We start from the raw sequence: 27,478 nt of genomic DNA on the forward strand, positions 1-27,478 counted from the left end.
AGGACAACGACCCTAAACATACATCGAAAGCTACAATGGAATGGTTTAGATCAAAGCATATTCGAATTACCCAGTCAAAGTTCAGACCTAAATCCAAATGAGACTCTGTGGCAAGACTTGAAAATTGCTGTTCGCAGACGCTCTCCATCCAATCTGACAGAGCTTAAGCTATTTTGCAAAGAAGAATGGGCAGAAGTTTTACTCTCTAGGGGCCAGATCCACGTACCGCCGCGCATTTTTCCGTCCGGCGTAGCGTATCTCAGATACACTACGACGCCGTAACTTTCAGCGTATTTTCCGTATCCTGAAAGAATTTGCGCCGTAAGTTACGGTGGCGTGGTGAAACAGTGTCGGCGTAAGGGCGCGCAATTCAAATAGATAAGATGTGGGCCTGTTTTATGTTAATACGTCTTGACCCGACGTAAATTAATTTTTTTCGGAACGGCGCATGCGCCGTCCGTGGGGGTATCCCAGTACGCATGCTCCAAATTAATCCGCAACAAGCCAATGCTTTCGACGTGAACGTCATTCTACGCAAAGCCCTATTCGCAAACACGACGGAAAATTCGACGCTGGCCCGACGTCCATACTTAACATTGGCTACGCCTCATATAGCAGGGGTAACGTTATGCCGAAAAAAGCCTCACGGAAACTACGTAAAAAAATGCACCGGCCGGACGTACGTTTGTGGATTGGCGTATCTAGCTAATTTGCATACTCGACGCGGAAATCGACGGAAGCGCCACCTAGCGGCCAGTGTAAATATGCACCTTAGATCCGACGGCGTACTAAGACGTACGCCAGTCGGATCTAGCCCAGCTTCAGGCGTATCTTGTTTTGTGGATACAAAACTAAGATACGCCGGAGCAACCTAGAAGTTACGCGGCGTACCAATAGATACGCCAGCGTAACTTCTTTGTGGATCTGGCCCTAGATGTGTAAATCTGGTAGTGACATACCCAAAAATACTTGCAGCTGTAATTGCAGCGAAAGGTGGTTCTACAAAGTATTGACTCAGAGTGGCTGAATACAAATGCACGTCACACTTTTCACATATTTATTTGTAAAAAAAATGTTGAAAACCATTTATCATTTTCCTTCCACTTTTATTTGCCACTTTGTGTTGGTCTATCACATTAAAATCCCATTAAAATACATTTACATTTTTGATTGTAACATGACAAAATATGGAAAATTTCAAGGGGTGTGAATACTTTTTCAAGGCACTGGGGCAGATTCAGGTACCGCTGCGCACTTCTTACGGAGGCGCAGCATCCCGTTTTTGCCCTGCGCCCCCGCAAATTATTTGCGCTACGCTTCATTCACGAAGCAGTAGCCACGTAATTTGCGTGGGCGCTCCTCAAAAATGCCCGGCGTAAGGGCGCGTAATTTAAATGATCCCGCAGGGGGCGTGGATCATTTAAATTAGGCGCGTTTCCACGCCGAACGTAGTGCGCATGCTCCGTCGGGAAACTTTCCCGACGTGCATTGTGGCAAATGACGTCGCAAGGACGTAATTTGCTTCAAAGTGAACGTGAATGGCGTCCAGCGCCATTCACGATTCACTTACGCAAACGACGTTAAATTTTTAATTTGCGACGCGGGAACGACGGGTATACGTAGCATTGGCTGCCCCTGCTAATAGCAAACGACGTAAACTGCGTACGCAGGGCTCGCGTAGGGTTGTGAATCGGCGTTAGTATGCAATTTGCATACTATACGCTGACCACAACGGGAACGCCACCTAGCGGCCTGCGTAAGAATGCAGCCTAAGATATGACGGCATAAGGAGCCTTATGCCAGTCATTTCTTAGGCTGCAGTCGGCGTATCGAGGTTCCTGAATCAGGAGCATTCGATACGCCAGGGCAAGTAAGGAATTGCGCTGCGTAACTATGGTTATGCAGACGCAATTGCTCTATGAATCTGGGCCAATGTATTTTTTTTGCCATTTGGAGATCTAAATGACAGATTTAAAACATATTTAAATGCAAAAACAAAGATATAATATGGTGCACCTTACTGATTCTTAGGCCCCGTACACACGACCGAGGAACTCGACGTGCCAAATACATCGAGTTCCTCGTCAAGTTCAGTGTGGAAGCCGCCGAGGAACTCGGCGAGCCGACTTTTGCCATTGAACAACGAGGAAATAGAGAACATGTTCTCTATTTCCTCGCCGAGGTCCTCGTCGGCTTCCTCGGCCGAAAGTGTACACACGGCCGGGTTTCTCGGCAGAATTCAGCTCTGAACCGAGTTTCTGGCTGAATTCTGCCGAGAAACTCGGTCGTGTGTACGGGGCCTAAGATGTGGTTGCTGCATTACTTATTTTTTTCAGGTTAAAATTTTCAGCAAGTATAGAAAATACATGGTAATCTTCTGAGATCAGATGAGATTGGGCACATTCAGGGTGGTGTGACCGTAGACAAAATACCTGTTAACCACTTCCGCCCCGGACCATTTGGCTGCCAAATGACCGGGCCACTTTTTGAGATTCGGCACTGCGTCACTTTAACTGACAATTACGTGGTCGTGCGACGTGGCTCCCAAGAAAAATTGATGTCCTTTTTTTCCCACAAATAGAGATTTCTTTTGTTGGTATTTGATCACCTCTGCGGTTTTATTTTTTTGCGCTATAAACAAAAATAGAGCGACAATTTTGAAAAAAAAGCAATATTTTTAACTTTTTGCTATAATAAATATCCCCCAAAAATATTTAAAAAAAAGTTTTTTTCCCTCAGTTTAGGCCGATATGTATTCTTCTACATATTTTTGGTATAATAAAAAAAAATGGAATAAGCGTATATTAATTGGTTTGTGCAAAAGTTATAGGCCCGGATTCTCGTACCTCGGCGCTTAGTTATGCCGGCGTAGCGTATCGAATATACGCTACGCCGACGTAGCGCAGAGCAGCGAGCACAGTATTCACAAAGCACTTGCTCCCAACGTTGCGCCAGCGTAACGTAAATTCTTCGGCGTAAGGCGGCCTAATTCAAAGTAGGTGGAAGTGGGCGTGATCCATTTAAATGAAGCGTGACCCCATGCAAATGATGGGCCGAACGACCGGCGAATGCGCCGTCCCGTGGACGCTTCCCAGTGCGCATGCTCAGAATCACGTCGGAAATACTCCCTAAGATACATCGAATCACTGCCTACGACGTGAACTCAACCTATGCCCAGCCTTATTCACGTACTACTACGTAAACGACGTAAAATACGACGGCTGTTCCCTGGTCCATACCTTAACATGACTTACACCTGCTTTATGAGGCTTAACTTTATGCCGGACGTAAGCCTTACGTAAACCACGTATATTAATGCGCCGGGCGCAAGTACGTTCGTGAATCGGCGTATCTCACTCATTTGCATATTCGAATCGTAAATCAATGGGAGCGCCCATTGCGGCCAGCGTAAATATGCGCCCAGGATACGACGGTGTAGGAAACTTACGTCGGTCGTAGGAAGCCTATTTTCAGGCGTATCTAGTTCTATGGGCACGGCGCATAAATACGACTGCGCACATTGACACTTACGCGGCGTATCTGTAGATACGTCGGCGTAAGTGCTACGAGAATCCGGGCCATAGTGTCTAGAAAATAGGGGATAGTTTTATGGCAAATCGGACACTTTTGACGCTATTTTGGGACCATTCATAACCACTAGCAGGCTAGGAAGGGGTTAAGTGTGTCCTAGGGAATGATTCTAACTGTTCGGCCGCATACACACGATCGGTCAAAAACAGACTGAATTACCTTTTCATCGGTCCAAACCGATCGTGTGTGGGCCCCATCGGTCAGTTATCCTTCGGTCAAAAAATTTAGAACTTGCTTTAAAATGTAACCGATGGACTGATAACCGATAGGTCAAAACTGATGGTTAGTATGCAAAAACATTGGTTAAAAACCTGCGCATGCTCAGAATCAAGTCGACGCATGCTTGGAAGCATTGAACTTCGTTTTTTTCTGCATGTCGCTGTGTTTTACATCACCGTGTTCTGACACGATCGGTTATTTAACCTATGGTTTGTAGGCACATCAGACCATCAGTCAGCTTCATCGGTTAACCGATGACAATGGTCCTTCAGACCGTTCTCATCAGATGGACTGTTCGTGTGTACAGGGCTTTAGGGGGCATGGCTTACTGTGACACATCACTGATCACTGCTCCCTATGAGAGGGAGCAGACGATCAGTGTTGTGTCACTAGGCAGAACAGGGAGATGCCTTGTTTACACTGGCCTCTCCCCGTTCTGCAGCTCTGTGACCCAATCGTGGGACACCGGTGGACATCGAGTCCGCGGGTCCCACGGGCACGGTCATGGAGCACGTGGAAGGGGCGCACCCGCACGGCGGGAAATTCAAAGTGACGTGTAGATATACGTCACTTTGCCCAGCCCACTTCTGCCGACGTATATCCTCGTGACACGGTCAAGAGGTTATGCTTACCAAAAAGGCATTGTTACTTCCTGTAAGCTGAAAATAAAGCACAAACATACATTTTTTCATGTGTTAACTACTATTACCATCCGCCCTAATGTAATAGAGATGAACAAAAGCAGACATGTTTAAAGTCCAGCCTGTGTGGCAATCATGACTGTCTCTGGATACACAGTAAATGATTAAACATTAAACCCAGGAACAGAAAATGTGTTCATAACAGGATTATCAGGTCTGGGAAAAAAGAAAACAATTGCAATCACCTTATCTAAGGACATGTAAACTGCATTATATTACATTTTTGTTTTTGATATTAGATACACTTTATTGTCAATAAATATGTATACACTTTAAATTCCTAATTACACAAGTATATCCGCAAGTACCCGTATTTATCGGCGTATAACACGCACAGGTGTATAACACGCACCCTAACTTTAAGAGGGAAGTTTCAGGAAAAAAAATGTTCCATGGTCCCCTGCGTATAACACGCAGGCACAGTTTACCCTCTATTTTCAGGGTAAAAAAGTGAGTGTTATACGCCAATAAATACAGTAATCGTTTCTTGACAGATCATGTGCGATAATTGCTAATGTGTGTTGGGCTCTAAAGCAGACGCATGGGGGTGCCACTAATTCTTAATGGCACCTCCACGCATCAGCAAAACACCTGCGATTTTGCAGTTTCAAGGGGTGCGATTTTAACAAAGGGTCAGATTTTTTTCCCTGTGTTTCTAAGGGTAGGGCAGCCCATTGAAATGAATGGGCTGCCCTGCCTGCAGAACACAGGTTGCACAGATCTTAATGGAGCCTTACTACTTACCATATTTATTAATAGTCCATGCTGTCAAAGTCTTTCATTTAAATTAATATATAAATAGCAATATGTATTTGAATTATAAGGACAAAGTGTTTATTAAATCTGCCTTGTAAATTGGATATGATCTCCTTGTGTTACTTCAGTCCTACTTGTAACCTGGATCAGGGGAAAACCCTAGTGGAAGTTTATGTGTGTTTAATCAGAAAGGGAACCCTGGGCTCTCTGCCAGAAGCGTGCCTGGTTCATATTGCAAAGTGAAACTATTTGTACTGTTTATTTCTATTCATAAAAAGGGAAATGAAAGCGTGACTAAGCAGAAAAATAAATACTATTTATTTTGACTGCATTTAGTGGACCTATTTAAAAAATTATATGTAAAATAAAATAGTAGTTGGATACTGAAGTTATGCTTGATGGTTTGAGATTCAAACATGTGTGGGCAGGCTGAATGTGCCAAGTTCATTGATTGTTAAGCTTGGGTACAACCAGCCTGCCAGATTCACTTGCGAATACCGCTAGCGGCTGCTATAGTCACCATCTTCTCTCGGCTGGGACGGCTTAACACCCTGCCCACCCCCTGATGGGTGCAGACAATTGCTCGGCAGGAGAGATTCCCCTGTCAGCACTGTCTATGTTGATGGGGGAATCATGCAAATTTCTTTCCTGAAACCAGTGGTAGCAGGAAAAAAATTCACATCCTCTATGGTGGGGGGTCAGCAACCTGTAGATCGCAGTCAAGTCACTGGTAGATCACGGACTGGGCTTGCTGACCCGCCACCCCAGAGCATCAAACATAGTGCAATGCAGAGCGACTACTTGTAAAGTTGGAGCTGTAGTAGAGAGCAAAAGCTGCAAGAGCCGCAAAAGTTGATGCTTTCTCTATAGTGCTGACTCCTGTCCCAAAAGTTTATGGCTAAGCGTAGCAATCTTGCAGGAAAGCTGTAGATGCACTGTGCTGCACCCGAGGTACAGGTAAACCACAGCACATCAGTGTGAAAGCAGCTCAGAAAGAGTTCATTTACATTTACAGTTTGGGGGGTGGCAAATGCCATAGTTATGATCTGTTTTGTTTACCATCGCCCCAAACGCACAGGGGTATACACATGTCACAGCTGCAGCAGGAGTTATACGCCCTGTCATGGTTGGTCGGTGTAGCACCTGCCAAGCATGACCCATTCAAGTGAATGAAGCCACTCTGTAAGTGCCCTACAACCGTGTGCAGTACAGCAAACAAGGGGTAAAGCAGGCAGTGTTCTGTTGCTTTCTCACCACCTGCTTGGACCCTGCAGAAGCTTGCAGTTGTGGGGTATTTGCAGAGTAGTTCCATTTACTTGAATGGGTCACGATTGGCAGGTGGTAGCATCCACCAAAAGCAACATGGGTCTTAATTTCTGCTGCGGCATGTGTACACCTTTAGCAGCTAAACGGGGTAGAGATTGGGGTCAGTAAAACCACAACTCAACCGCAGGGTTTTACCACCCCACCCCCCAAACTTTACCTTTGTATGAGCCCTAAGGGTGCTGCTGCCGAATGCATCTAAGGGTTCATTCACAAGTGCAGCAGGCACTGCTGCTCATTTGAAAAGTGACCCGAGTGTGTTTGACAGGTGGTGAGGAGGCGATATGTTGCCTTCTTTCCACCTGATTTAAATCCATGATTGCCGTGCAATGCATGTGATTGCAGCACAGTAGTACGGCAATTAGGTGTGAGGAGCCGACACCGTGCCCCGTGATCGTTGACTTCTCCCATGTTGTTCACGTAGATCTCCACCTTTTTAAGGTTGCCTACCCCTGCTCTGCCTTAATATGTTCAGCACACTGAGATAGTGGAGAGGTTCCAGAATATACCCTGGATGTCCTTGTATATCCTATTATTCATTATCAGGCATAACTAAAATCTCTCAGGCCTACCTGGCTACTAAAAACAAATTAAGGGCGTCTCATTACTGTAAAGGAATATTAGTTATTCTGGACAAACCATCCTTCTTTGTAGGTCTACCAACAGCGCCCTTTCAGATCTGGAGATACCTAAATAACTGAGACACGAAAAGGCAGTGTGTGCAGTAAGGTATCTGATTTTACTTAGGCCTCATACACACGACCGAGAAACTTGACGGGCGAGACACATCGTTTTGCTCGTCGAGTTCCTTGTGAAGCCTTCGAAACTCGACAAGCCAATTTTCTCCATTCCCGTCAAGGAAATAGAGAACTTGCTTTCTTTTTGGCTCGTCGAGTTTCTCGACAGTTTCCTCAACGAAATGTACACACGACCGGTTTCCTCGGCAAAAAAATATCTCCCAGCAAGTTTCTTGCTGGTTTTTGCAGAGAAACTCGGTCGTGTGTACGAGGGCTTAGAATAAATGTGGTTTATATGGGAAATACAACAAAAGACAAGCGGAGGGGCTGTTTAGCTCCGAAAACAAGTTTTGCTATCAATAAGCAGATGACAACCTAATAATTTAGTCATAAATAAGGTAAACAGAATTTAGTCTTGACCGTAAACAAACACAATAGGGGGTGTGTTGCAATACAAACATTCTTATACAGATATATAAGATAAACAGCAAGGGAAAATACTTCTAAACAGGCAATATATATAAAATGGTGGCTTTTTACAAAATGGAGTCTTTATAGCTCATTTATATTATTACAACGTATAAAAACTTTAAGGATATCATTCATTCTTTAAACTGATCATTTTTGGATCTAGTTTTCATTGTCAAAAAAGCCTACTACTCAAGTCAAAAATAACATACCAGTAAAATGGAAATCTTTATATTTGTGTATAATTTCACAGCTAGTAAATAAAAAAGGAAACAACTCTATTGAGGCCTAATGGCCTCAAATTTATACTAAATATCCTTGATGATCAGCTATAATAGAAGTATGATTCAGCTTGCCATGCACATCAAGTTGGATAAATGTTTCCTCTGTCTTGTCTAGGATGGAAGCTCTCCATATAGCTCCAGATATGTTGGCTCCATGGTTGCAGATGTTCACAGGACTTTAGTGTATGGTGGGATCTTCATGTACCCAGCCAATGAAAAGAGCCCAAAAGGAAAGGTAAGTTTAACCTTTTTTTACTACAAACTTATCTGTAAGCGAAACTTGATTATGTTATTCTGAATATGCATATCTCTAATTGTTTGCATAGTGAATTCATGATGTTCACTATTATTATTATTATTAAATCCTGTATAATAATAATAATAATAATAATAATAATAATAATAATAGTGAACATCATTAATTTACTTGTTTTTGCACAAACTGGATTAAAGAAATTAGATGTTCCATATTGTAATATTTTCATAATAATTGTCTACAAACAATGGTTTGATCAAGGGATTGCAAACCCCACATGCACCCCCTTAACCAAATAATAAGTAAACCTTCCGAAATAGAAAAGTTAGTTAAACAACAAAAAACAACCATCTTGGAAAATAGGTTGCGGCCCTTTATTGGGGTTAAAAGCATATAAGTAAAATCTTTAAACTTTCTTTGAACTTTATAATCATAAACAAACCAATAATTATTTTGACATTAATATCAAACACCAAGGACTCAAGCTGAACATAACAGTCCATCAAAGTCTTCAACCACACTGTCCACCCACAATAGTGGGCGACAATACCCTCAAAAAGGATAACCGCAACAAAGGGAAGGGAGGGCAGGGCAGCTTGTTTGATTAAAGATCTAACTATTGACAAGCACCTCAGGTTTAGATCAGAAAGTCTGTAGCAAATCAGAGGGTAAAAAGCATTTAGTTGATCTACCTATCAACAGTTGGTAGCTGAAATCCTGATTGGATACAGACAAAAAGAGAGACAGCAAACTGCCCAGTACAACAACCCTATTACAACAAAAACAGGCCTTATTTAATTTTAAAAAGGCGTGTTAGGGGCTCACAAGCCCATAGGCCACTGTGTAATACTTGTGGCTCTAACATTATTTTCAATGTCGCTTTCCCCGACTTGTTCATTCCCCGACTTGTTCATTCTCCGACTTAGTTGGGGTAGGCGGTACACTTTGGTGGGGGTGGGTTAGCCACGCCATTTGACCTTTGACCTCTGGGAACCCGCCTTCTGACCTTTGGGGGAGGTCCCTGTTCCAATTCCTGAGTCCTAGCCATATTCTTCAATGGGAAACCCTAACCCTAATCCCTAACCCTATCCCTGTTCCAATTCCTCAGTCCTAGTCCATATTTCTTTATCTAAAGTCATCTTTTTCTAGATGGTGCTTTGTGGTACTTTATCTAGAAATGGGATTGGCTAAACATGAGTGTGGTTTAACCCTCTCCATTTGTTCTGGTGACCACTATCCTTGGTATAGAAAGTGAGGGGAAATCCAACATTTTAGAGCTGTCATTGGAAAAGGAGGTACGAGGAAATCTTCTGGTGGGGGGACCTGTTCTAGTAACAGCTGTTTAAGACAGGATTTCCCCTTACTTTGGAAAATTATTTTACTAGTTTTTTTTAACTCAGACGGGAAATTAAATCTTCTTGACAGGACTGAGTTGATTTCCAGCTTCCAGGGGCATAGGTCAGGTATGGTATATATGTAGTTACATTGGCCTAAACTGGATCAATTTAACAATGCAAAACATACCATGCCTGGAATTCAGGAGAGCAAGATGGAGGAACAGGAGAACTGGATAATGGAGAAAGTAATAAAATATGTAAATATACAAACAACATCATTTAGCAACAATGGTAAGTATACCATATCTTCTATGGGTTTTAATAAACATTGGAGATAGAATAGATAGGACTATTCTATATTCAATGTTTATTAAAACCCATAGAAGATATGGTCTACTTACTATTGTTCCTAAATTATGTTGTTTGTATATTTACGTATTGTATTACTTTCTCCATTATCCAGTTCTCCTGTTCCTCCATCTTGCTCTCCTGAAAAATCTGGAAATCTACAAAACATGTTGGAAGCTGGACCTTCAATGGTCTATTGGAGCTTGAACTTTAGTGGTTAATGGTAACTGGAGAGACACTTATCATTGTGAGTGGGACTCCAACAGAGGTGGTATGACCACTTAGAATGAAAAGGATTTGTAATATCCTATGTTTTAATATGTATGTTGACTGTAAATAAACTTTATTTTAAAGTATTATGTTGTAATGTCTTGTAACAGTACCAGGAAAATCCCACTTGCCCTAACCTTACCCTTTTTCTAGAATCAAGTATATTGGGATGTTGGCAATGGTACCCTTAATTTTTTCTATACATACCTGAGCACCTACTGTTTAATGGTATATTCATAGTTACTTTTGGTCCAAGCTATGGACTGTATATAATATACTACCTGGATTTCATCTTTAGTTAGCATTCAGATATGATCTTGGGTCTGGCTTAAGGTTCTCTATAAATGTAGATATATCTTTTTAGACTGTATTTCAATATAAAATGAAGGAGGGCTTATAAGGTATATAAGTTAGTACAGAGAATTATATAAGTATATACAACATACTTTCATGTTATAATGAGTTTCATGTTACAAAAGCAGAACACCACTCTACCATGGTTCCATGTTGGGAAGCCCAAATACTGACCATAACTGTTTTACAAAAAGCAATAATAATAATGAGGTATAATGGGAGTCTACTTCTCACTTTATTGTAGTCATTTCCTCATGTTTCTAGTCAGTGATCACAGACTTTCCCATAATTGCACAAGGTTCGAGACAGGATGTGTTCAGTCTTGGGTAATTCTCATTTTTTACCAATAAGTATTAGGATTATCTGGTAGGGCGATCACTTCTCTTACAGCACTTAGTTTTGATTTTTCTTTTTGCAACCTCTGCTTTGAGGTACCCTTCACACTCAAGCCGGCCATAGATGAGTCAAAAACGAAATGAAAATCCACGTTGATCGTCTGTTTTTTTCCCCCCATCATTAGTGTGCCAGCTATGACGTGATTTTTGTGCTGCAATTAAACGTGCTTGATCAAACATGCTGGATTTTTTTTTTTAAATGATGACACAATCGTATGTGTAATTTTTGTTTTTCGATTGACAGAACGTTCGGTTTTTTACTTGTCTATGGACGGCTTTATGCATACATTTTGTGTGTTAAACACATTTTGTTAAAGCTGTCCATTCACTTTGAATGGACCAGTGAACTACTCAAACTCAACTTTTTTTGGCCAATGCAGTACACCGCAATGCACAATATGCTCACATTTGTGTGGACCTTTTTATGTGAGTTGTGGTACCATTCAGAATGAGAATGTAGAAAAACAGATTGCTTGGAATGAACGCAATGAACATTTATTGCTTGTTGTAGTGTGTGCAGTAATGCATGCACAATAGTATAGAGGGGCTTTAAAGGGGTTGTAAAGGTTTGTTTTTTATTTTCTAAATAGGTTCCTTTAACCACTTCCCGACGGCCGTACGACTTTATACGGCCGCAGGGTGGTTCTAATTCTCTGAGTCGCCGTCTTTTTACGGCCTCCGATCCTCCTGCCCGCCGCATCACTGGGATGCCGATGCGCGTGCCTGGCGGCCGCGATGTCCGCCAGGCTTCCGCGATCGGCGTTTACAGAGACAAGGACGTGGATCTGTGTGTGTAAACACACAGATCCACGTCCTGTCAGGGAGAGGAGACCGATCTGTGTCTCTTGTACATAGGGACACAGATCGGTCACCTCCCCCAGTCAGTCCCCCTCCCCACAGTTAGTAACACTAGGCAGGGTACACATTTAACCCCTTCCTCACCCCCTAGTGTTAACCCCTTCAATGCCAGTCACATTTATACAGTAATTAGTGCATATTTATAGCACTGATCGCAGTATAAATGTGAATGGTGCCAAAAATGTGTCAAAAGTGTCCGATGTGTCCGCCATAATGTCGCAGTACCGATAAAAATCGCAGATCGCCGCCATTACTAGTAAAAAAAATAATAATAATAATTCTGTCCCCTATTTTGTAGGCGCTATAACTTTTGCGCAAACCAGTCGCTTATTGCGTTTTTTTTTGTATTTTGTTACAAAAAATATGTAGAATATGTATCGGCCTAGACTGAGAAAATGTTTTTTTTTTTTTTAAATTGAGCTATTTATTATAGCAACAAGTAAAACATATTATTTTTTTCCCAAAATTGTCGCTCTATTTTTGTTTATAGCGCAAAAAATAAAAACCGCAGAGGTGATCAAATAACACCAAAAGAAAGCTCTATTTGTTGGAAAAAAAGGACGTCAATTTTGTTTGGGAGCCACGTCTCACGACCGTGCAATTGTCAGTTAAAGCGACGCAGTGCCGAATCGCAAAAAGTCCTCTGATCAGGAAGGGGGTATATGTGCCCAGTAAGCAAGTAGTTAAGCTAATGCATTGTTGGTTCACTTATCTTTTCCTTCGATTTCCCTTCTAAAAAAAAATGTCTTTGTCTGAATTTCTCACTTCCTGTTTTTCCTCAGTAAGCTTGTCCCCATCATCCAAGCCGTTCTGGTTGGGGGTTAGTCAGCGTGCTCGCCCCCTCTCTTGGGACTACAACCACAAGGGAGGGGGCGAGCACGCTGACTAACCCCCAACCAGAATGTCTCGGATGATGGGGGAAAGCTTACTGAGGAGAAACAGGAAGTAAGAAGTTCAGACAAAAAAAAAAAACATTTAGAAGGGAAATCGAAAGAAAAGGTAAGTGAACCAACAATGCTCTAGCTTAACCTCCCTGGCGGTATGATTCTTTCAGAAAAAACATGCTGAAAGCGGTACCATTATTTGCAAGGAAATTTGGTGTTTTATATTGTAGGCCTGTAATCCTTAGGAATAACTCACTTAAATCTGACCAAACAAGATTCTAATAGGCATCCCGGGTATGACATTTTTTTAAAAATAAAATTATAAATTATAATATAATAAATAATTATAAATAATTATAACAAATAATAATATAATTAAAATAAAAATTATTCAATAATGTAATCAACTCAAAATCACTGAAATTTGCTCAGTTGCAGAATTGTCGCTGTCATTATTTATTTTTTTTTTATGACGAATTTCCCCACAAATCGCTATCGCACAATTCTGCAAGTGATTATAATTTATTATCGCTGTTTTCTAGCTGCTCTAAAACCATTTTTGACATAAAAAGACACTTTTGGTTGCTATGGACAATCTACAGTTTGCAGACAGAAAGAACAATTTTTATTATACAAAAGAACATGTAGGACACAGGGCAGACCACTAGGGACAAGGGGTGTGTGTTTTTTTTACATACAGTACTGTAATCTATAAGATTACAGTATACTGTATGTAATGTGTTTGTTTACTTTTTTGAATTTGGCGCCGTTCTCCGTCCCCGTGCGTCGTAACGTTGCAGGGAACGGAGATCGGCGGCACAGGAGGACACTGTGTGAATCGAGCGAGGTCCCGCTCGCTCGCACAGCGCGGTGGCATCGCTGGATCCAGGGACAAGGTAAGTAAACAGTGTCTGTGGATCTAGCGAGGCAAGCCCGAGTCTGACTCAGGGTTACCGATCGCAGCAGGAAAATCTAACCCCGAGTCAGACTCGGGAATACCGCCAGGCAGGTTAAAGGAATATATTTAGAAAATAAAAAACAAACCTTTACAACCCCTTTAAAGTCTCTTATGGAATATCGCACTAATGTGGGGCTTTTGTATATCCTATATTATTTTGAACTTTCAATCCCAGCATGTACTCACATGCCTATTACGTCTTTGTAAGAATGTTTTTCTGTAACATAAGTAAAACTAGACATACAATTGTGAGGATTTAGTATAGCAAAGTTTTGAGATTAACTGTGTTTGTTGCCTTACTTATCTTGTGAACTTATCAGTACTGTAGCAGGAAGCTGTCTCCTATTACTGCTGACTGCACACATTCCTGATTGAAGGTGACAAGCTGGACAGGAACACCCATCCTTTATTATGTGATGTGCATGCACCTACAAAACAGATTGTATATAACTTAATTGTTGGCTTTCTACCATATTGACTAAATGGGTTCATGGTTCAGTCTTCTCACAGCTATAAATGTCTCAGTCAGGGGCGGACTGAACATTGAGTCACTCGGGCACTGCCCGAGGGCCCCATGCCACTAGGGGGCCCCCATCAGGGTTGCCAGGCTCAGTAAAACCAGGGACAGTATGTAAAAATCTATGTTTTTTTTTAGATCTGTCCCTGATATGTCCGAAACCGACATGCTTTTGATGTGAAAATCCCGAGATTTTAGCTGCCCCGCCTCTGCACTGCCTCCTGGCGTGGTGGCCATCTGTAAGCCCAGGGGCCCCATAATCTTCTATTGCCCGGGGGCCCCATGAGTTGTCAGTCTGCCCCTGGTCTCAGTATATAGTGTGTGCCAGTGTCATTGCAGATGTACACTTAATGTGTTACTTTTAATGGTCAGCATACAAACACATAAATATAATGGGACATTCCACCTAAACCTGATTAACCACCTTCACATAAATGTTGGAGTATAAAACCAGCTGGATTTCTTATTTATCATTTGAACTGTTGCTTCTGAGCAGGAGGGTGTGGACCAATCCCTGTAGAAGCCCATTTCAGTATGCTATGGAACATAAGTAATCACAAAAGTACACAGCAAGTGATGGGTCACCCTCAGGAAGGGAGCTGTGTGGCCCCAAAATGTTGGCTATCGAACCTATATGACCCTACTATTCATAATAAATTGGTGTAATAGACTTACTAGAGTGCCAGTAACTTCTTGCTTTAGGTTTTGGACTGCACTTAGTGCTATCCATCCCAGTCTTTGCAAGCACACTCCTGATGGTTTTTTGAATCGTCACTGTTTAGAATAATTTGTGTTATTACAAAAGTGGGGGTGCAGTTTTATAAATAAATAAAAAAATGACTTGTGTATTATACTATACTTATACTGTAAATGGTGTTGTTCAGCAGCACATGCCAGTCACTATATGTAAAGCCCAACTCCAACCTTAAATCTATCGGTACAAGCAGAGTGGGATAGTGTCAAGCAGAGATTAAACAGGCCTCGTACACACGACCGAGTTTCCCGGCAAAAACCAGCAAGAAACTTGCTGGGAGATATTTTTTTGCTGAGGAAACCGGTTGTGTGTACATTTTCGTCGAGTAAACTGTCGAGAAACTCGACGAGCCAAAAAGAGAGCATGTTCTCTATTTCCTTGACGGGAATGGAGAAAATTGGCTTGTCGAGTTTCTCGACAGCTTCACATGTGTACGAGGCCTCAGTCCCTTCTCATGAGAATGGGAGGCATGTTTGTCTGGTGAGTGTTTACTCTTAAGGGAGAAGGGCTCACTCTCACCACATGGTGGCAGATTTGCAGGGCATTGATATAAAAGTTTCCCCCTTATATCAGTAACTCCCCCCACCTCTTTACCATAATGTATTCTTTCTGCGAAAGGTGGTCTCTGGTCTTTCTATTTTTTTAACAAGAAAATAATGACGTTATGCTGTTGGGCTGGTATAATAATGCTATGGGGCTGGTATGAAGTTTTTCCAGGGCTGGTTTTTACTACTAGTCTGGCCCTGTTTTGAAGTAGAAGCACAATATATCACAGATATTTAGTCCTTTTTTATTCACTATTTATTAACACGGTGGAACACATTAATTAATTTGGCAGTCAATTTTATTTGTGTGTTTTACACTAAAACAAGTTTTAGCTGGAATTGGGCTTTGAGTCTTGTGATCGAGAGTTTGCTGATTTTTTAAAACCACAAATGCGAATACAGCACCATGTCTGTCACAGCCACGCTGTGCAGATTTCTCAATATCCAGTGCCCAGACGATAAAGTTGTTGTATTTGTGAGTTTGGACGTGATCATTAGTCAGGGACTGACTAGGGTGAGATTGTTCAATAGTTGTAAAAATATCTTCCCTAAAACAGCTGACAACAACTGATAAGGGAAGAGAAGCTGTTCAGCTGCCAACAGACCTCAGACAGTCACTTCTGCTCTATACGCATGTAGAGTTTTCTATGATGGACCTATAATTGTATGGAAATAGGGAACATTTCCTGATCAGGCCACTGTTATCTCATGTCTAGGGGTAGACACAGCCAGGCCCCTGCAGACATAAGATCCCCTTTATATGGATAATGTTTAGTGTTTATAAAAGGTAAACTTAAGGCAAATAAAAAAAAAATGAATGCAATTATGTAATCATTAAAAAAAATAACTAAAAAATGAAGGGCCCATTCAAATATTTGTGATGCATTTATTGAACATATGTTAGTGTGTGTTATGTCATGTGTTAACGTGCACTGCGTTAAGTCAGTGCATTCATTTGAATGAGCTGTGCAAAACACACCAAAAAAAGGTGTATTATTTTTAAAAACATAGCGCACCACAACTCAAGTGCATTGGGGTGCCTTTCAGAATAAATGACACTGCAGTACATCAAAGTGCAATACGTGTGTTGCCGCGCATGTTATCTCAATGCAATAGTATAAATGTATATTTAAATGCAACTATTGTAAGTACCTGTGAAAAAAGGGGAAAATACTGCGCTAATCTAAAAATATAAAGTGAGCAGCCACACAAGCAATATGACAAAAATTGAAATAGGAACAGTGAAAAAATATGCGGCGCTAAAAATTCTTGTAAAGAACAAATTGTGCATCAATGTGATGAGAACACAGTGACCTGTGAATGAGTGTCCATTTAAAACAACCAACACAAAAGAAAACACAGAAAAAAAGTCCATCAATAGGGGGTGTTTGACCACATCCTCATCATTGGGAGAACTGTCTGTACGGTAAAATCAGAAGTAGATGGAATACTCTTACCAGATGACGTGGATCTGCTTGTCAGCGACAACAGATCATAAAGGCATGTAGGGACTCCGCTCGGCTCTGCTCGGCTGGATGATGGCACAGTAGTAGACTCGCCACGGGGTATCCTGTTGGATGGCTGTAAGCCTGGACTGGAACCTCACCGTAGGTGTACTTGCTCCAACTCCAATTCGTGAACAGGAACAGAGGGTCCACTTCTTTAAACGCCAACTGGTGATGTGAACAGTGGTGTCCACTGATGCAAGGTGCACACTGGTATGGAGTTTGAAAAAAACTTTGCATCCAAGCAAGTCATGCAGGGAAGAGAAAGAAAACAATGCTCCGGATGGTGCAGGTAAAAGAGGGTAGGTTTTAGTGTAATAAAACCAACAACTTAAAAGTGATCACTTCGGTATAAATCTAAGATGCCCCAGTTGAAGTCCACTTGGACGAAACGCGTCGGGCTTGCTATACCTGCACCCCATATTGCTTTTACTCTCTTTTTTATACCGAAGTGATCACTTTTAAGTTGTTGGTTTTATTACACTAAAACCTACCCTCTTTTACCTGCACCATCCGGAGCATTGTTTTCTTTCTCTTCCCTGCATGACTTGCTTGGATGCAAAGTTTTTTTCAAACTCCATACCAGTGTGCACCTTGCATCAGTGGACACCACTGTTCACATCACCAGTTGGCGTTTAAAGAAGTGGACCCTCTGTTCCTGTTCACGAATTGGAGTTGGAGCAAGTACACCTACGGTGAGGTTCCAGTCCAGGCTTACAGCCATCCAACAGGATACCCCGTGGCGAGTCTACTACTGTGCCATCATCCAGCCGAGCAGAGCCGAGCGGAGTCCCTACATGCCTTTATGATCTGTTGTCGCTGACAAGCAGATCCACGTCATCTGGTAAGAGTATTCCATCTACTTCTGATTTTACCGTACAGACAGTTCTCCCAATGATGAGGATGTGGTCAAACACCCCCTATTGATGGACTTTTTTTCTGTGTTTTCTTTTGTGTTGGTTGTTTTAAATGGACACTCATTCACAGGTCACTGTGTTCTCATCACATTGATGCACAATTTGTTCTTTACAAGAATTTTTAGCGCCGCATATTTTTTCACTATTATAAGTACCTGAATTTTCCTTGTTCTCAGCATCTTGTAACCTCTTATACCCCTGGTACAGGAAACGTGGCCTTCTAGTGTTTAGCAATTTGCCCACTGTGACCTCAAGTCAGATCTGAGGCACAACAGGTTGCACACTTGCTCAATATATACACGTTGATTTATTTATTTTCGTTCAACCAGCAAAATTCAAGCTAGACACCACCTGGCTCGACAAAAGTCAATCTTTCATTTAGCTTATGCTGAAGGAGTTGGGTGGAAAATTAGTGGTGGCAATAGCCAGCAGAAGAGATTCCTTCACCCGTGCTGTTTACTGTGGATGAAGAATTTACTAATTTCTCTCATTCAGCCTATAGGCTGAACAAGTAGGTGTCTAAGGCCTCATTTGGATGTGTAGTTGAGGGGGCCATCCCCACCCCCTTAAAGCGGAGGTTCACCTGTACAATATACTTTTTCCCCTTAGCTTCATGCTCGTTTTGTCTAGGGGAATCGGCTAGTTGTTTTAAAATATGAGCCGTACTTACGGTTTACGAGATGCATCCTCTCCGTCGCTTCCGGGTATGGGCTGCGGGACTGGGCGTTCCTATTTTGATTGACAGTCTTCCGAGAGGCTTCCGACGGTCGCATGCATCGCGTCACGATTTTCCGAAAGAAGCCGAAGGCGCAGTATAGAGCCGCACCGACGTTCGGCTTCTTTCGGCTACTAGTGACGCGATGGATGCGACCGTCGGAAGCCTCTCGGAAGACTGTCAATCAAGGAGGAACGCCCGCTCCCGAAGACCCATACCCGGAAGCGACGGAGAAGATGCATCTCGAAAACGGTAAGTACAGCTCATATTTTAAAACAACTAGCCGATTCCCCTAGACAAAACGAGCATTAATCTAAGGGGATTGTTTGAAAAAATAGATTAATGGGTGAACTCCCGCTTTAAGCTGCAATAGGCAGCAGATAGGAGTATTTTTCATACCACAAGCAAAGCATCACAGCAGTGGCAAAATATACCCGGCATGTAGTGATCCTCGTTTGCTGGAAAGACATGCCGGTATGGATGTGTCATATCTCTTTTTAACAGCCTGTCCATCGCTTTGGAATGCGTGATCTGAATGTGAATCGTGTTTCAGACGAAATCTGTCTAAATCTACCCAAAAAGGTGTATGACTAACTTAAAATGCCTTCAAGAAAACAGCTTGAATCTTGATGAACGTTTTAATAAATGCCTTCTATAGTATCTATACACATTTCTCTTCATTCTAGAGTTTACCAGCTGTGGCCTGTGTAAACTAAGCCCTAGTCTTTTGTTCCCTCATGACAACAAACAAATTTTGAATATTATATATTATACGATATAATATGCTTATATAAGCATCCCATTTATAAAACCTCACTGCCATTACCTGTTGTTTCTTGTCACATTTAATTTATAATCATTTGGGCCAGATTCTCAGTGGAGATACGACGGCGTATCTCCAGTTACCCTGTCGTATCTCTGCGTTGCGCCGTCGTATCTATGCGCCTGATTCTTAGAATCAGTTACGCATAGATATCTGTTAGATCCGACAGGCGTAAGTCTCTTACGCCGTCGGATCGTAACTGCATATTTACGATGGCCGCTAGTTGGCGCTTCCGTCGAATTCCGCGTTGAGTATGCAAATTAGCTAGATACGCGAATTCCCGAACGTACGCCCGGCGCAGTAAAGTTACGCCGTTTACGTAAGGCTTTTCCCGCGTATAGTTACCCCTGCTTTATGGTGGCGTAAGTGCCAATGTTAAGTATGGCCGTCATTCCCGTGTCGAAATTTGAAAAAGTTACGTCGTTTGCGTAAGTCGTCCATGAATGGGGCTGGATGTCATTTACGTTCCCGTCGAAACCAATGACGTCCTTGCGGCGTACTTTGGAGCAATGCACACTGGGAAATTCCACGGATGGCGCATGCGCCGTTCGGGAAAAACGTCAATCACGTCGGGTCACAGTACATTTACATAAAACACGCCCCCCTGATCCAAATTTGAATTAGGCGGGCTTACGCCGGCCGATTTACGCTACGCCGCCACAACTTACGGAGCAAGTGCTTTGAGAATACAGCACTTGCCCGTCTAAGTTGCGGGGGCGTAACGTAAATCGGATACGTTACGCCGCCGCAAAGATACGCGGTTCTATGTGAATCTAGCCCATAGTCTTTAATCCAGTTTCTGCCAATTGAAAATATGTAATGCTTTGTAATCTGAAAGAGTTCCATCCATTTTAAAAAGACTTTACTTTAAAACATTGCTATCAAATATTTAATCATGTTAGTGAAACAGTTTCTGTGGAGATTCCAGAAAATACATGGACACCTGACTCCAATGTTTTAGAAATTCTTGCCAAAAATTCAGATATGAAAAGAAGCAGATCAGCAAGTGCTATCTTTAACAGTGCATGACAGCGCCACAAGCTGCTTGCTGACTCGTAAGTTGACCTCTGTACCTTGTTCTACAGTGATCTTCTCAAGGATCAGACTGTTGTGTTCCAAGCTGGTCACATTTCATGGAAAAAGTTTGTTTTGCTTTTTATACCGTTGCTGTTTGTAAAAGGCCATTCCTTCACTACCAACCTTATCAATAAATGTTCCTGTTTACTTTGCTAGGCTCTTTCTGTTTACCAGAGAATCCATTAGCAGCTAACTACTACTCTTATGCCTCGTACACATGACCGGCGTTTTTTTTGACTGAACGTGTGTATGCAAGGCAGGCTTGAGAGGAATCACGTCGGGAAAAACGTTGGGTTTTGGCATGTCAGGAAAACCGGTTGTGTGTACAGTGCATTAAAAAAACAGGCCCCTTTTCCTGTCCCAAATGCATGAAACAGAAACAAGCCGCTGTTTTTTTTTTCAACTCATGAAGCTAAACTCTGAGGCCCCGTACACATCGGAGCCGTATTCTGCCGAGAAACCCGGTCGTGTGTACACTTTTGGCTGAGGAAACCGACGAGGAATTCGTCGAGCCAAATAGAGAACATGTTCTCTATTTCCTCGTTAGTCAATGGGGAAACTTGGCTCGCCGAGATCCTCGACGGCTTCACAAGGAACTTGACGAGCAAAACGATGTGTTTTGCTCGTCGAGTTTCTCGGACGTGTGTATGGGGCCTGACTGCCCTGTTCGGTAAAACATGTTACTTTGATTCTGATCCCACAGTACTGTAAGCATTGAACATCCGGTGCTGAGACTTGTAATTCCTGGCTTAGTATACTGTTTAGAGAAAGGCTGGCCATTCTAAACCTCTTCTATTCTTAAAAAGCCTAGCATTCATTATTTTCACTGAATGAAAGGCTTTCTGTGATTGGAGAAGGAGAGATCATGTCATATAACCCCTCATATGAATGGATAAAACCACCAGCCTTCTTTAATGAGTGCAGATACATTTTTTGCATTTTTTTTTGTTAAAAACCCTTGCCTAGGTGAGAATAACCTAGCTACCTTCAGCCTCCTGGGATACTGACAGCATGCATCCCAGGAGGCTTCATGGAATTCTACAGACTCTGTGCATGTTCCATGGTGTATCATCGGGAGGTGGATGGTTTTTGCAGACCCTTTTAAACATAAAAACTTGAAATTCTAAATGGTCTACATGAAAAAAAAAAGATTAATAGTAGCATGATTTTTGAAACAGCAATTCACACTGAATTTTTTTTTTTTACGTTAACATGATCAAATTCAGTCTGTCTAAAAAACAATAAGATAATATGGTTTTCTTGTAGAAGGTGAACAAAGATTTTGACGTTTTTTTGTATTGTTTCCTTTGCAGCTCCGCCTTCTTTACGAGTGTAATCCAATGGCCTTTATCATTGAGCAGGCAGGGGGAATGGCAACAACTGGAACCCAGCCAGTGCTGGATGTACAGCCTGAGACAATTCATCAGAGGGTACCGCTAGTTCTTGGCTCTCCAGATGATGTACAAGAGTACTTGGCCTGTGTGAAGAAACACCAGAAGAGCAGCTAATTGCTGAGTGTACAACTGTAGTGTTTGTCTTTCCTGTACACTTCATGCCGTGAATATGTGTTCTGGACTGCTTTCCTGGCATATTGCATTTTCTCAGTATCCTGTCTTGTTTTATTATCGGTAAAACACTGCAGAACAAACAGTCAGTACTGTCCTTTGCATAGTTTTTCGGTTACTGGCAGTAATGAAAAATACATACAGTAAGTGGGCTGCTCCTTCTGTCTGGTTCCAATTGTCTGGTTGTTTTGCTAATTGCTGTTTTTTGCTTTAGCTCCTCTTAAAAGATCATATAAATTAATGAAGGGATTAAAATAAGATAACCCTGATTGAAGGAAAATTCCAGTGAGCAGGAGCTTCCTGAAAACAGTATAATTTTTTTAATTACTTTTGCAAATTAGTTAGATCATCTGTTGTAAGGGCTAAGTCCACCTTTTACAATAAAAAAAAGTTTTGCATGAAAAATGTGCATTTGTTACCTTTTTGTTACCTTTTTGCCAATCAGCCTGCAAAGCATTGCAACTGCAGTCAGTGGTCGGTGGGTGCAGTGTCAGGGTCCTAAAGATTCTTTCTCCAGCTCCTTGCCCATACTGCGGTACAGACTTTCATTTAGAGAGCTTCTCCCTTTGGAGAAGGGATCAATGGACTACAAGTCTTGGCTACAATCAATAAAGCCAAATTTGGAGTAGATAAAATGGAGAAAATGTTGGAGAAAAACACAATGTAAACACTAGTATTGACCAAATCAATTGGCCCACATAAACTCTGTGGCATTGATATGCTGGAGGTGAAAATGTTTTAAGCTTTTGGCATTTGTCTTCAGAGGTTATGTTAAGCTGGCCATAGACGTTTAGAATCTCGACCGATTCAACAGGGACCGGCCGAGATTCAAACTATGTATGGGCAGGCTGAATGTACCCAAGTTGATCGATCAACTTGAGTACAACCAGCCTGTTGGATTTTACATGTGATTGTTGTTAGGGGCTATTATAGCTGCTATCAGTAATTAATGTGTTCTTTCAGCAAGGAATGGCTCCCCATGCCCCCCTTGTCCTGGAGAATACAATGGCTGCTGTGTTGATGGGGGAATCAAACAATTTTCTTTCCTGCAACCCATGGTTGCAGGAAAGAAAATTGCTCCGTCTATAGCTGGCTTTATTCTCTAGAATGCTTTTGATGAAATCTTTTGTTGAAGTCATCAGCCAGCTACTTATGTAAAACTTTAGGATCCTGCAGAGACAGTCCAACATGTTGCATTAAAAAGAAGAACATAGAAACAAAGCAATGTTCCTTAGCAGAGCGGGATTATATTACCAGCGTACCTTTCTATAGTACAGGGTTTGCTGCACAGACTATAAACACACAAAGGAACCTACTCGCTTAGCAAGGATTATAGGATCAAAAAGTTTGAACAAGAAAAGAGTAGAAATAAAAGCAGAGAGAGAGGTGGAGAGTTCATAGAGAGTGATGTGTAGACCTTGTGTGATATTTACACTCACCCTGCCCCAAAAAAATCCAGCTTGGTGTGAGCAGTCTCAGCATCAACTGACTGAGTGATTATCACTAGGATAGGATAACAGGGCAATTCACCTTTTACACACAAACAGTTGCCACTTCCACATGTTTTATTGGAAACGTGCCCCATTCACAGCATTTGCTGTTGCATTTCTGACCTTTAAAACAGAAGTATGGACAAAGCTTTTTTTTGCCATACTTCTTTTGTGGATCACAGAAGTGCACTGCTGTGACCCAGAATCCTATGACAGTAGACTATAGTCAGCTGACATCACAGAGCCACTCCAATAATGTCTGGATCCACCCAGATGCCTGACCGGCAGCTGGCTCAGGCTCTCAGCATGCCGCTGAGAGCCTGAGCCAGACATTCCTGCCCCCCAACCCGGCACCCCAGCAGAGAGTAGAAAGCGGTGACTGACAGTCATTGCTCTCTGCTCAGAGCAGACCAAGAATGTGTGATCAGTATCTGACTTGTATCTTAGTGTAGACTTCTGAAAAAATAAGTGAGCCAATTACACAAGCAGGAAATGATGTTTCTGGGGGGCGTTCTGTACACATTCTGTGTACAGAACACCTCCAGGTAGCCATATTACATTGCATTTAAAAAAATTACAGAGCTGCAGATTGAAAAGGAAAGTTACTTTTTAATAACATTCAGCTACAATATGACTTGTGTCACAATTGTATACACTATATTAGTTTTTCTTTATTTGCTATTTTTTTACCCCATGAAAGTGGAGTTACCCTTTAAGTATCTTTGTTAAATAAACATTGTATACATGACAAAGGGTTTTCAGACCCCTAATGATTATCTAAAGAGAAAACACCACAGAGCATCTTGCTTTGCAGATCTGTTTGTATCATTGAAACCTAGGACCCAGCTGTCGTGTACAGCAGTGGTCAACAACCCCATCCTCAGGGCCCACTAACTGGCCAGGTTTGCAAGATAACTGCAATACATCACAGGTGATATCATTTGCTGCTCAGTGATTGCAGTATTCTGCATCTCCCCAAGGAAATACATAAAACCTGGCCTGTTAGTGGGCCCTGAGGACAGGTTTGATGACCACTGGTGTATAGGAAGTCACTGCTCCGTGGCTTTCTTTCAGCATATATCTGGCTTAAATTCATATATTTCTGAATTAAAGAAAAAAAAATGTGTGTATCTAACCACAATTTAGAAATCTAATTTAAAGATCTTGTAGTGCATGGAATCGATCTACAGTTGTTGTTTTTTTAATGTATACTTTTATGTACTTCTATTTGGGATTAATAAAGTATTCTAAATACCAGTCAGTTAATACATTTTTAGGGGTTTTCGTGTAATTCAAAATTTAGCTCTGATAAAAGTATTGGTGTTGTACAATTTAAATTGCTGTGTGTTTTCTATACACAATTCCACTACTTCAGCTATCAATTTTATGGTGTTAAATGTTGTAAAATTGCATAGCAATACTATTATATCATTGCAAATTGAATTTTAAAAAAATCAGACCTAGTTTAAAACTATATTCAAAGGGCCAAATTCCCAAAAACGTAGCCTAACTTAACTTTCAGCAGTTAAGTTACACAGGCGTTAAATTTCTACCTAAGTGCCCGATCTTCAAAGCACTTACCTAGAAATTACACGCCGTGTAACTTAAGTGCCTCCGTCGCAAGGCGGTCCTCCTCTCCGGGGGGCGATTACAATTTAAATGAGGCGCGCTCCTGCGCCGGCCGTACTGCGCATGCGTGTGACGTCATTTTCCCGACGTGCAGCGCGCGAACGTAATTTACGCCGGGCTTTGTGGATTGCGACGGGACAATAAAGTTGCGACGGGTGAAAAAAAAAATACGCGCCGGGAAAACAAATAAAAAAAAAAAAATTGACAGCGTCGCTCGGCATGCATTCCTGAGAGGGAGAACTCCATGCCAATTTTCAAATAAAAAACCGGCATGGGTTCCCCCCCCAGGAGCATACGAGGCCCTTAGGTCTGGTATGGGTTGTAAGGAGACCCCCCCTATGCCGAAAAATCGACGTAGGGGGTCCCCCTACAATCCATACCAGACCCGTATCCAAAGCACGCTACCCGGCCAGCCAGGAATGGGAGTGGGGACGAGCGAGCGCCCCCCCCTCCTGAGCCGTACCAGGCCGCATGCCCTCAACATGGGGGGGTTGGGTGCTCTGGGGCAGGGGGGCGCACTTCGGGCCCCCCCACCCCAGAGCACCCTGTCCCCATGTTGATGAGGACAGGACCTCTTCCCGACAACCCTGGCCGTTGGTTGTCGGGGTCTGCGGGCGGGGGCTTATCGGAATCTGGGAGTCCCCTCAAATAAGGGGGCCCCCAGATACCGCCCCCCCACCCTAAGTGAATGGATATGGGGTACATCGTACCCCTACCCATTCACCTGGAGGCAAAGTGATAGTTATTAAACACACAACACAAGGGTTTTTAAAATCATTTATTAGTCTGCTCCAGAGGCCCCCCCTGTCTTCTTTAGCTCTAATACCAGGGGGGGCTTCTTATTCCACTCTCCGGGGGTCTTCTCCGCTCTCCGGGGGGGTCTTCTCCGCTCTCCGGGGGTCTTCTTCTATCTTCGCCGCTCTCCGCTGTTGACTCGGCGCACCCCGGTTCTTCTCCAGGTGTCCGGTGCCTTCTCCTTCAGCGCTGGCTGCCTGCTATCTTCGTGTGTTAGCTCAATTACTAGCAGGCAGCCAGCGCGGTCTTCTGTGACGTCATCTTCTTCTCTTCTCTTCTTCTCCCTTCTTCCGATGTTGACCCGACGCCTCTTCTCACTGCAATGATGGAAGCGTGCCTTGCATCCCATTTATATAGGCCTCACCGTCCCATCATGCTCCGGTAGGTACCCACGTGGGTAGGCACCCACCACGTGGGTACCTACCGGAGCATGATGGGACGGTGAGGCCTATATAAATGGGATGCAAGGCGCGCTTCCATCATTGCAGTGAGAAGAGGCGTCGGGTCAACATCGGAAGAAGGGAGAAGAAGAGAAGAAGATGACGTCACAGAAGACCGCGCTGGCTGCCTGCTAGTAATTGAGCTAACACACGAAGATAGCAGGCAGCCAGCGCTGAAGGAGAAGGCACCGGACACCTGGAGAAGAACCGGGGTGCGCCGAGTCAACAGCGGAGAGCGGCAAAGATAGAAGAAGACCCCCGGAGAGCGGAGAAGACCCCCCCGGAGAGCGGAGAAGACCCCCGGAGAGCGGAGAAGACCCCCGGAGAGTGGAAGAAGAAGCCCCCCCTGGTATTAGAGCTAAAGAAGACAGGGGGGGCCTCCGGAGCAGACTAATAAATGATTTTAAAAACCCTTGTGTTGTGTGTTTAATAACTATCACTTTGCCTCCAGGTGAATGGGTAGGGGTACGATGTACCCCATATCCATTCACTTAGGGTGGGGGGCCGGTATCTGGGGGCCCCCTTATTTGAGGGGACTCCCAGATTCCGATAAGCCCCCGCCCGCAGACCCCGACAACCAACGGCCAGGGTTGTCGGGAAGAGGTCCTGTCCTCAGCACCCAACCCCCCCATGTTGAGGGCATGCGGCCTGGTACGGCTCAGGAGGGGGGGGGCGCTCGCTCGTCCCCACTCCCATTCCTGGCCGGCCGGGTAGCGTGCTTTGGATACGGGTCTGGTATGGATTGTAGGGGGACCCCCTACGTCGATTTTTCGGCGGAGGGGGGGTCTCCTTACAACCCATACCAGACCTAAGGGCCTGGTATGTTCCTGGGGGGGAACCCATGTCGGTTTTGATTTTACAAATTGCCGTGGAGTTATCCCTCAGTAATGCATACCAAATGCCGTCGCTTGAATGTGCTTTTACATGGTGTTACTAACTTTCCACATTGTAAAACCAGCCCTAGTTT

The 27,478-nt window shown here is 43.0% G+C and overlaps 1 protein-coding gene across 1 annotated transcript in view; it reads left to right on the forward strand.

Annotated features, from left to right (window-relative positions):
- LOC120941989 (fructose-1,6-bisphosphatase isozyme 2) overlaps positions 1-22,562 on the forward strand; it is a 68,197-nt gene extending 45,635 nt beyond the window's left edge. The window contains exons 6-7 of the mRNA XM_040355489.1: positions 8,195-8,314; positions 21,906-22,562. Coding sequence (XP_040211423.1) covers positions 8,195-8,314; positions 21,906-22,100 — 315 coding nt within the window. The 3' untranslated portion in view covers positions 22,101-22,562. The remainder of the gene's footprint in view (positions 1-8,194; positions 8,315-21,905) is intronic.
- Positions 22,563-27,478: the final 4,916 nt, after the last annotated feature.

The sequence above is a fragment of the Rana temporaria genome, chromosome 1 (assembly GCF_905171775.1).
Source record: "Rana temporaria chromosome 1, aRanTem1.1, whole genome shotgun sequence".
NCBI lineage: Eukaryota > Metazoa > Chordata > Amphibia > Anura > Ranidae > Rana > Rana temporaria.